Here is a 12215-nt window from a genome sequence, read left to right on the forward strand (position 1 = left end):
AGTTAAATAAGATGTCATCATGTTGTCCTGTTAGGAAGTGACTTTCAGTGATTGGACATGTCAAATTCCAATAGCCCATGAGGTCCAATCAAAATGGACAACTTTTGCTGTGGGTGATAGACACTGCACTGAATCAAAATGCAGTCAGTCTATCAGGCTTTAGCCGGTGCCTTTTCAAAAGCCTGACAAAGGGAGCGAGAACAGTGAATTACAAGAAAATATATGGAGGACAATTGACATTTCCACTGCTACACACTGTGGTCTGCTCTGTGTAAGGGAAAAAGTGACAGCATGTTGGCTAATCAGAAAGCGTGCATCGTGACGCTTTCATTTGAAGCGTTAGAATCACGTCCAACACTTGCACATGCATTTGGAAGACATGTCGATAAAACACTGAATAGCCTCAGACTTGTATCAAGAGCGCGTGGCATAAGTTTATGCACTAAATCTAAATGTAGCTGGTCCGTCAGACAGCATTCGGCCTTGTTTGTCTGAGCTTCTAGTCCTGTTTGATAAAGCTGACAGAGGGTATGAGGACACTGAACCACAGAATACATATATGGAGAGCAATTGCAGTTTCCACTGCTACACACTGGTCTGGCTAATCAAAGTGAGCTTCTCATGAGGTCTTCATTGTGAACAGTTTTAGAGCCTCGAGCACTCTGAGGTCTTAAGGCTGCAAAAGCTTGAGCTTAACTTTGTAATACATTTTTACACAGGAAGAGGATGGAAGATTTTCCATTCCCATCACTTCATTTATATAGTTTTAAAAAAGAGATTCCTCTGCTGCCACACAGCAAGAACAATTACATCTATCGTTAAAGCATTTAATGCACACATGGGAATAGGAGCATTGTCACAGGACACATAAATAATATATAAAGACAATTTGCAGTGATGATATTAACTTTAATCAAAAAGGACAGCATGGAGTTCCTCTGTTGCTGAGAAATATTCCCATGCTTCTTTATTATTAGATGTTGTTTTAATCTTAAGCTTGTTTAAACTTGTGTCTTTCATTTGATTGTTACTGTATCTTTTTGGCTGACCATAAAACGTTCTGTGAGAAGTGGTAAAAAAAGAAATAAATAAAACATCCCTCACTGGTAATACTATACATCTCAGATCGTCTGGCCGCGAGGAATGCCCTGGGTGACACACAGAGTTGTGGACTCCGTCAACAAGACGAGTGTTCACCCAGACCAACTCAGACTTGCTTGGAATCCCAGATCAGGGCCTAACGTCCTGCCAAGCGATCCTCAGTCTGAGACTCTGACGTCAAAGGGCAGATTTTAATGCCCTGCTTTGAGAAGCTGCGCTGTTGCCAAACTCTACTGCCGGTTGCCATCACTCCAAAATGTACTCCTCTGCTAGATAAACAGACCTACTGCTTCCCCTCTATCTGGAAACCACACAGCTCGTGTACCCCCTGTTGACTTGTCTGGCTCAAGTGCCTCAACAGGATTTGGTAACGCTTGGATAACAACAGATCCAATACTGACATGGTGGATAAAGGGGGCTTGATTCCTAAAGAGTACCCCGAAAAAATATTTATAAAATTCAATCCTGTTCTTGTGAGAGGAGAGGAATGGAATAAATTAAGACTCGCTTTAATGATGGGAGAAAATCAAGTCTTGCAGGTGAACAATGGGTAGATTGAGAGGTCATTACTTACTATGTAGGCGCAGACAGGACTGAAGGCATAGGTGCCACACACATAGAGATGAGTGCTATTCAGCCGCAGAAGAATTTTGACGTAATTGAAGCAATCAGTCTGGAGAGAACAAATGGAGAGTGTGTCAGGTCCATAAAAATCACAAGAAATTCTGAGAATTGAATGTGATCTTCTCGAGAGCCCCTTAAAAATCTGCCTATAATACTCCTAATCATAAGCAAATCTTTCAGAGCAGGAAATGTAAATATTATTCGACAGAAACAGAAAAATATTCCTCCTCTCCTCAAATACTGCTGGGAAAACCTCACACACAGCACTTTGCCTGGTGAGTTTTTTGTATTACACAAACCAGAGATTTACACAGATTACTGAGGCTTGTCGCCCAGAGATACAACAGCTGGCATGACAACAAGGTAAGAGACAGACAGAAGAAGAAGAAAGAGCAATTCCCCAGTGAGCCTGCACACTTGATGAATCCATTTGTAACTGATGGAAAGGTTTGTCAACACACAGCTCCACCGTAATTTCTCCCCCCCTTACAACACTGCTCAAACAAACAGAAGAAAATGTCTCTCACCTCCAGGTTCTTCCCTTTGAAGCTACACTCGTCTCTTTTTCCAGCAGGAGTGCCCCATGTCAGCTGAAGCAGAGAAAGAAACCCTGAATAAGTCATGTGATAGATAGTGGAAACCCACAGATTCAGAGCCAATCTATAGAGAGCATATCCACTTCCACTGTACTAAAATGGGCTTCGATATGCATGGAGTGCTTTTAAGATCGTCCTCGATTGGTTGCTAAAATATTATTTTTACCTGATTTTAGAGAAGAGTTTGATTTTATGCTGAAATCCAAATGAAAACACTAGTGACATCATTTCATCTACTCTTAGAGAGAGGTCGACTTTGTCTATAAAAGAGTTCTGTTATTGTACGCTGACTGGTTAAGGACTAACGACAAGACGTACTCCCTTAATGGCACCCGCTGTCAAACAATAACTGTGGCAGATCAAACAAAACAGAAACTCAAATGTGTACATAAAGCTGTGCTTGTGTCTGACGCATCGGCCACTGCTCGCACAAACTGTGACGTCTGCACATCACCATAACTGTTTATGTTTGTGCTCAAAGTTTTTATGACTCGCTGCAGTCGTCTAAACTGTGAGCGTCGCTGCTCTGAGAAAAGTCACCGATTCATGGCAACAGAAGTCCAAATAGTAAAGAGACTGAGCAGGTGTTTCCACACTTTTTTTTAAAACTTTAATTTAACTTTATCTACTCTCTTGACTATATTAAAAAAATATGGTGAAAATTGCCAGGATTTATTTATTTAACACCATCGGCCTACAGCTCAAATTAATGACAAGTCCATAAAGTGGTAATTCAGAGCTTTAGATATTCTCCCTGAACTATCTACCAGCAAAGTTTGTCACATGTGCGAGCCTGGTGAACCAGCAATTCGTGTTTTAAACATGCAATTTGGACTCGGATGAGGCATTTGGCATTTTGTTACACTCACGTTCTTCTGCAGCTTGATTTTGCTGATGTCTGAGAGGCTGAGGGCGAACAGTGCCTCCCTGGCTCCCACATACAGCATGTCGTCTTCCTGGCTGAGCAGCAGAGAGGTGTAATTAAAGACGCCGTTTGCCGAGAACCTCTTAGCTGATCTTTCCTTTGCATCTGGAAAAAGACGACACACACACACACACACACACACACACACACACACACACACACACACACGATTATTATCACACAGCAGAACAGAAAGGAACAGATTAGTACAGAACATGTCCTGATGCTCAAAGCACAGAAAAAAAGATGACTGATCTGATTTTATTTTAAGGAGGGGGGCTTTTAAGTCCATGCACTCAGTAGCACTTAATCATGGACACCTGTTTAACCCAGAACTGTCAGTCAACCCCTGCAGAACACCATGACATGTCTCCCGCTTTTCTGCAGGCCTCTGACATTCAAATTCCAACCTGAGATGAGCAGAAGACAACTGTTCCTTAAGCTGACAGGAACTTCTGTTTTAGCACTCCAAAAAACTGAGAATCTCAAGGTTACATAAAGAACCACAAACCAAAACTACAGCCAACACTTGCTTGCGAGATTCAGTCAAATTAATTTTATGACACACAACGTGAACTCTTATCAAACCCGTCTTCCTTGAGCCTCACTCTTGGAGGCGGCAGTGTTCTTCGCTTCTTTAGTCGCAGCCACCAGCTTCTCCATGAGAAGACACACACCACTGAGCCACGTCTACGCTTCTCTGTGCTGGCCGACCCCCTTTTCGTTCGAATCATTACTGGCAGCAGGGTAAAAGCTTCCTTTGCTCAACACTAATCTAAATCTCCCTGATTCTGCAGCTTCTTCAAAAAGATCTCTTAAGCAGTGGGCCAGAAGTCAAATGAGCTACTTTTTCCCCACATTGCTCGATTTCCTGCAGCTTCAAATGATTCTTCTGATTAAATACAGACTTTATGTACACATTGCTCCTTTTATAGCATTTCCCTTAGCATCACAGAGGACTCAGTGTTCTCAATAGTGGCATCAGAAGCTTTTTACTGCTTTCTACTGTGAAGAGGATTGGATTCATTTTTGGAGACAGCTTTTATAGGCAGCGGGAGGTCTGACAATTGGTCACTTTTCGCTTGGACTAACCGTATAATACACTTCAAACAGACCAAATATAAAAGCAAAACAAAACCCAATAAAGCGTTTTATTCAAGACTTTCAGGGTTTGGACAAATCACAATCAAGTGGGGCCCATCTTTTTGTAGATGAATGTTATTGCGTCATATTTGACATTCGTTTTCTCAGCTCAGAAAAGCTGACCAAGTGCGTGTAATATAAGATCAGTGCATTCTCTGCCTACACGCATCCCACTCTTTGCAGCTTTTGACCATCTTTGTAAATGTTTATCTCTTGCCTCCCGTTCCAAACATATTAAAACACACTCTGTGTCCTTTGCGAGCCAAAACACTGGAGGTCACGGACTCCATTTGCTTGTCCAAATAAGATTACTGGCTCGAATCTGAGGTCGTAAACACTAATATTTGCTGCTGTTAAACCATTTACAGCCTTTTCCACATGTATAACCAGTAAGCTGGATTCAAATTTAGACACTTCTGACAGAAAGAGAAAAAAAAAAAAAAAAAAAAAAAAAAAGACACCAGCAAGAAGTTTTCCCTCAACACTACCAGGTGGTGCATTGGCCCATAATGCAAATGGAGCTGATAAAGCTGCAATAAATGTTTACAACCCTACAACCCATGACTTAAACTTTTCAATATGCTCACAAACAAATGGTTCATCTAACACTCAAGGCACTTTGGCAGATGATGGTCTTCCCCTTGTGGGAGTGAAAGCCAGCTGCACAAGCCACATCTTTTCCACAATCAATGTTTAGGCTCTTTCTGCTGTTACAGTGCTCGTTCTGTTGAAAACATTGTGACATCTGGAGTCAATGGAGACCAGGGTCCCATCATTAAAATTATGGGGAGGGGATACAAAATAATTATAATAATAAAGCATATTTCCTATAGTCATGCAGGTGTCCTTCTGGACAGGAAGAAATTGAATTTTTCCTGTAAAGAGAACGAAAAACTGGTTTTATTTCAGGGTAAATTAAATGTGCTAAAATATCCTTAAATGCTCATAAAGTGAGGTACACTCAGTCTCAGCAGACCCTGCAGACAAAGGAGTGCAATGTCTCCTCTCAACAGGGGGACATATCATAGATTGCGATTGTCAGGATTCCCCTGGGTTTTGGACATTCACTAGAACCAAAAAACAGCCTTTCCACCGCATATTAAAACTCCCTGACATAAATCACAGTGACAATCTCTTAGACAGACAATGGAATAATGAGCAAGGGGGAGGGCAAAGTCATGAAACTTTTACTCTGGAAGCAGGATGAGGCAACTTAGCAGGAGGTTGGGTTTGAGGTTGGGGTACTGAGTGGGAGTTGTAACCAGGAAGACTGGATTGAGATGTTGAACTATGAAGAAACATGCAGACGGAGGAAAGAGAGCTTATTTTCAAAGCACTTTGAGATGGATTTCTGATAAGAGCAGAAGGTCAAATAGTAACAAATGTCAGAGTTGTGTCAAGCTGCAGGGATTTCAGAAAGAAAAACCAAAGCTCCTCCCTTCAGAGGCTGGTTTTTGAGGGAGATTTCTGAAGTTTATGATGCAGTAGATCGCTTGTGTGTTTTGACATGATTGCAGCAGAACACCGGGCATCCACAGACAGCAGCAGCAACTGCAGGTCATTTCACAGCCAGGCTCCAGTTCCATTCATCACCCGCTTGTTTAATCAGCTGGCTGTCACCAAGTGAGGCCATCAACCTCTGCCAATGGTCATCACATCACACCTACCAGCAATATAACTGTTTTATTCCTGGTGTTAACATGCTGAATTAGTTAGCAGGTTCTCTGAATTCCAACATGGAAGTCAAATAAGGTGATTTGCCTGAATTCTCCATGGTTATGGAGAGTGCAGAACAAGGTCTGCATGCAGCACTAACACAGCATCCAAGAGCCCGATGTCTCGTCTCCACTGAGACTTAATCACCTCCCAGTTATTAATTATGTGGAATTCAATTTTGCAAGCGTATTAAATGTATTTATTCACTGTGATTTTCTTCATTTCGCTGGAGTTAGAGATGGCAGGAAGAAATCAGATCACAGAGGATTTCAGCAAACAGATGCTTTGTGATTACGGAACTGTTTGCTTGAGAGTCAGGGAATCAAACTAATTCTGTGCGCACACAATGAGTGGCTACATACGTCATGAATTTAAGAAGAGATTTGTAAGCCAGCCAATGCAAATGCATATCCTCCTATTTTTCATATATTAAATATGTTTATGGAGGGGATTTAATATATTCTAATATGTATATAAGCCTATAGATATGAATTCCAGTGTGCACAACAGAGCCTAAAATGCGATGTGTGTATGTGAATGTTGCAATGTGAGCAGTGTTTACTGGTTCCAATAAGTGCTTGTCTGCTTGGAGGAAAAGCTGAAAAGGCAAGTAGTACTGGAGCATAGCCCCCCCCCCCCAAAAAAAAATACCTATATTATATACATAGCTATTGAGACATCACCTCTGATTTCTATAGTCCAATTTTGAACCCTTGAGATGCTGTTTCTAATGTCATCATTGTGGTTGCAAGGAAGTGGATGTCACAAGGAGGGGTGCGTTTGACCGTGTTCCTCATTGGCTAATGGATTTCAGGCACTTCTGAGTTGGCTTCAAAAGCCCATTGGTCTGCCAGGATTTAAATATGCTGGCCTGCTTTGACCCACCACCACGGGTGGTGCTAGTCGTTAGCTGTCTGTTACTTTGATGGGTTTCTAGCGCTAGGAGAGACTAGGAGGTGACCTTTTTTGATGTGTGTGACTTTGCGCTTTTTCAGTGTAAGCATCAGACAAAAATCATCATTTACTGTGTAGTTAAATGTAATTAAGTTACTTAGCACTAATGCATACGTCTGTGGATGCACTTTTCTAACTAAGCTAGCCAGTGTTCGCTCATAACTTCATGATTACCTTTAACTCAAACGTGACTTCTGGCTTAAAGAAAAAAAAAAAAGCATGGTAACATAAACTCAAAGCTTCAGCAGAGCACACACCAGTTGGTGGAGGTCACAACATATGTCCGTTTTTTGTATACAGCCCATTACCTTTTATTTCCTTGTTTACAGCCTTTATGTGGTAAGCCAAGTGGTGCTGCAGCTGGCTGAAGGTCATATTTATAATGCACACATGAGAAAAATCAATCTGCTCATGCAACTTTCAGAAATAAACTTTCAGAAGTACAGTTCTAAAAAAGGTTCATCTGTTCTTTTAACAGGAACCCAGACCTTGAGAAAAACAAAAGGAATACAGTAGGATTTACTTTCCTCTGAATCCCTTTATTCACATCACAGCTGCGCAAGTTCAGTGGGTGCTTACTCACCATCGAGGTAACTAAGATATCCTCAGGGCACCAGCTTGCAGATGTAGTGTTACTGAGAAATACTATTCATGGTAGCACTTTGGCAGGAATCACATTTAAAGGGGGGGGGGGGGGGGGGGAGAAAAATGGCACAGGATAAATTTTTTTCAAAAGGTTTAATGGGAGATTTTAGGGTGGGGTGACTTGGTAGGTATACGCCTGCCAGAACACTGAGTGTAAACATGCCCCAGATTTACTATAGCAGCATGAGCCAAGTCACAAGGCACAAGGGGGCAATGGGGACAAAGGGGCTCGCTTGCAGCTAGGATGAGAAAACCAAAAGGAGGAGAGGGTAACAAAGCTGATATCAATCTCAGACAGAGCTTGGCTTATCTTGCATGCAAGGCACCAATTTATATATTTAAAGAAAAAAAGCAAAGCAAAACAAACACTATCTCTGCCCTCAGCTAAATAAAGCTACACAAGAGTGCACAGCTTCAAGGCTCTCTGTTTGACATGATTTGACAAAGGGTTTGATAGCAGTGCTGGAGCTGACAGAAGCCGACAGAAGTCGCTTCAAGGTCATCTGAGCTCTGCTGCTCCCGATGCTTAGGCGAAGTGATGTTATTTCATCGCCGGTGACTACTGGCAACCAAAAGCAGAGCGGCTCCGATCTGATCTCTACTGCTGTAGTTTACCTGCCAAGTCAGCACAGAAACAGTTTGTCTGCACAGTCGGACCTCTGATGAGGAGACAAAGTGTGTTAGAGGAGCAGGGGGTACTAACTGGGAAACACCACAGGAAAATAAAAATGACTAGGGCTATCCGAGTAGATTCTGTTTCCGTTAAAGAAACGTGACGCGAATTCTGGGAGATATTGCAGTTCTGCACTTCTTCAATGTCACGTGTATGTGGCAGGTTTGCAAACAGCATCTTTATCCAAGTAGTGTCTAAAAGATATTCCTTTTAAAATGAAAAGTCAAGAAAAAAAAAGAAAAAGAAAAATTGACTTTACTGGATGGGAAATAAAGCTGACAGTACTGAACTCTACAGTATCCACAAAGCCAGGCCATGAGGCTTACTTGTACTGTGGTGTTTGTAATAACGGCTTTGCTGCACTTGTAGATGTGTGAGTGAATATGCTGTCTGGTCTGCTCATGTCTTAATGTGTGTGTGAGTGTGTGCATGTCATACTGAGAGACAGCTGGGCCTTGCAGATAATAACCAGAGCCTGACAGTGTGCAAGTCCAGTGTTTGTTTGCATGTGAGGATTATGCTTTTTTTTTTTTTTAATGGAGAAAAAAAAAAAGTGTTAATAATGCCATATGGTTACAGGTGCATAAATACATCGGAGCAGCAACAGAAAACCGTGCAACGGCAGAATGTTTGTTTGAAATGTGTGTAGCCTACAAGCCATGCAATTCTTGAAAAAGCTTCCTTCACCAGCTGAAGAAGAAAACATCTGTCCAACACATATGTAACAAGGATGAGGTCAGTGCATAAAGCACAGCATGGCTCTAAAAGCAGAGGAGCTGACAGAGACAGCATGCCCTGTAATTAAAGGCTCTTAGGTGTCATCCTGATGCACTCAGAACTGGCATGCGCCCGCCCAACACTCAGACCAGCAAGGCGATGTGGCGCAGTGTTCCATCACAGCTGAAAGCTTACAAAATCCTGATGATGAGGTATCTGAGTGAGTTATTCAAACACAGACCTTGAAACTCAGAGAGGGAGAGAGGAGGAGACAAACATTTGGCATCATTTTCCTCACTCAATTCAAAGCAGACGTGCCTGTGCTTGTCGTGTGTGGTGCCTTTTCAAACACTCCTCCTCCATCCTCTTTAGTGGGGGTGGGCAATACCACCACATTTAAGATATTAACAATAAACAGTTTGCCTGCTTGCTTTAGCTCCAAGGGCACATTTGGTTCAAGTTCTGTATGGCACAAGTGGGTGGTGGGCCATTAGCTACTCTGTGTCAACAGGAAAAAGTAATACTTATCATAGCGATGTAATGTTTCAACAAAAACAAGTGCTCCTATAATTTGAAGAAACAGATGGGAAAACTAGTTTTAGACTCCAATAGGTGTGAAATCTCCGCAAGTGCTAAGAGTTGCTATTGCAGACAAGTGACGCCAAGATGTAACAGTAGCACAAATGCACATACCCCTGTATTTATGTGCCAAGAACTAAAATGTGTGATGAATCTGTTTAAGAATTCACTGAATTCAATACTGAGACTTTCTCGCAGTAGTATCAGTGATTGAGGGAATTAAGCCCACCTCTATTCTACAGATTTTAAAGCTGTAACAGGCTGATGTGATTCATATGATGTGAAGCAGGTATAAATGTTTCATATTGCCCAGCATTAAAGCACAAAAGAGGCTAATGGGAAGGCCAATTTGCCAGGTGTTTCAGGAGGGCACTGAAGAGTTAACATCCTGAACTGATGCTTGATGAAAAGTCCTGAGAAAAATTAGGGAACTGCATTAATATTTGGAGGAGCTAATTAGCTACACAAAAATTTGTGGCGAAGTAAATGCCGTTAAAATATTTAATGAAATAAGAAAACAAAAAAACAAAAACAAAACAAAAAACAGGTAATGGTAATCAATCCAACCACTGTCATTTTTGCTTGTGCTAAAGAGGTTCACTTACACTCCCTTCTATAGACGGGAGTGCTAACTGAATTGCTTGATAACTATGACCCACCCAATTGGATTTGAATAGGGGGGGAACAAAGAGTCATGCAAGTCCATAGCACAAATGTCCAAATCTAGCTGGCTTGCAACACTTACAGCTTAGTTTCTGCTGGAGTTAGAATCCCATCAAAGTACATGTTGATGGGCACCAGTGGAACTGCTCTCAGTTTACAAAGTACACACACTTAGGACTGGCATGTGCTGAAAGTCTTTTAGAGTGCTACGACAGCATAAACACAACCTGGTGAGTGCGTACATGTGTGCATGCATGTCTCTGGAGAGGCTCTTGATGAGAAGAGCAGGCTGGAGTCGCACAGAGTCTCATGCGCTCCACTCATCCACCACATAGTGACCAAGGATGAGAAGTGGTCAAGCACACTGGTTTACACTAATGGCTTTTCACCCACACACTCAGACACACCTTGGATGAAGGGCTGCATGCTTTTCCTCTTGCTCTTCTACCGTCATGTTTGTTTCTAATAGCCCTGCTGATATCAGAAGCCTGGTGAGTTCAGGATCAGCTGCACTAGTCTCCACACTTGAGCATAAGGGTTACATTGACCTGCCATGGTTCAAAAGCATCACAACCTAAAGACTGATAAAGTGGCTGATTTTTTTTTTTTTTTTTTTTTTTTAAAAAGCAAACTATTAAAAGAAAGGAGAAAAAAAAAAAGAAAAAAGTGACTTTATCACAGAAAACACAGAAGATATGCAGTGAGACACTGCACTGGAGGACACACGTGAGTCTCTTTTCCACACACATCCACTATAGCAGGAGTAAAATGCATATGGAGTGCATTAAATACTGGAAGCAAGTCTGGAAAGTTCAGACTTCTAATGAAAGATACATGAGACGGCTGCTTTTAACCATTTCAGTACAGCCTAAACTGAAAGGTAAAATCCAAAGAGTTTCCTGAAAAGTGCAAGAGTAGACACCTTTTTTTTTTTTTTTTTTTTTTAATAAAGTGCACTGCATTCTGAAATGTTGGTGCTGTTATATGAATCAGTTCTGGCATATAATCATATCACCATATGGACACCAGGTTTTAATGCAATTTATTCAAAGTACTTTTTTCCAGAGGGAAAAAAACCCAACAACCAGAACACATGTGCAATTCAATAGTGAGGAAAAAAGTGTTGCTATTCAAGTGGCTTTAAGCACAAAAAAAAGAAAAAAAAAAAGAAAAGATGTCAGAAGTTCCACAAATTTCAAGTCATCGTCAGCAGAATCCATAGGAAGTCAAACAGTCATGGTCTCTGCTAGAGAAGGGCAAACCTGCTCTGAGCTAGCCATTATGTACAGTTAGACCATTACAGACACAAGTGTAAACAATAGAGCCAGCAGAGAAGTAAATCTCCTCGTGATGCAGCAGGTTTAAAGGAGTTGCGATTTGAAGTCATTTCTTGTAAACCAAACATTTCATGGCCTTCAGGCATTCGTCACACTGCAGTTTGTGGTGCGTTTTAATAAGTCAGTTGTGTTGCTTTCCGTGCAGACACAACTCTACTTGTTGCGTAGGATTTGTTCTTGGTTAACATCACTTGCCCTAAATCCAAAGCATTTCCGAACAGATGATCTGCTTCAGAGGACGAGCTCTCTGCATTATGCTGTGCAAGACCTTTGATTTTTGGTGAATACTTGTCTTAACGTAGTGTTACTCGTAAGACACTGCAAGCCATGCGGTGCATGATTGGCATTAGATGGTGATTTGTGAGGTCCAATATCACATGCAATATCATGTGATAAAATTGTGATGAAGATTAAAATGTAATTAATTGTGCAGCCCTACCTTAAGGTGGGTCTACATTCTACTAGGTAGCAATCCTGAAAGAAACATTTTGAAAACAATGAACGGCATTATTTCATTTCATTTCTCAAATGCCAAATAGCTG

The 12215-nt window shown here is 41.4% G+C and overlaps 1 protein-coding gene across 1 annotated transcript in view; it reads right to left on the minus strand.

Moving 5' to 3' along the window:
• sema4bb (sema domain, immunoglobulin domain (Ig), transmembrane domain (TM) and short cytoplasmic domain, (semaphorin) 4Bb) overlaps positions 1-12215 on the minus strand; it is a 53765-nt gene that overhangs the window by 19974 nt on the left and 21576 nt on the right. The window contains exons 3-5 of the mRNA XM_085451346.1: positions 3191-3351; positions 2253-2315; positions 1676-1774 (exon numbers count right to left, since the gene is read on the minus strand). Coding sequence (XP_085307472.1) covers positions 1676-1774; positions 2253-2315; positions 3191-3351 — 323 coding nt within the window. The remainder of the gene's footprint in view (positions 1-1675; positions 1775-2252; positions 2316-3190; positions 3352-12215) is intronic.

Source organism: Copadichromis virginalis, linkage group LG1, assembly GCF_057382275.1.
Source record: "Copadichromis virginalis isolate Kocher_CV1m ecotype Utaka linkage group LG1, C_Virginalis_male_GT1.1, whole genome shotgun sequence".
In the NCBI taxonomy this organism is placed as follows: Eukaryota; Metazoa; Chordata; class Actinopteri; order Cichliformes; family Cichlidae; genus Copadichromis; species Copadichromis virginalis.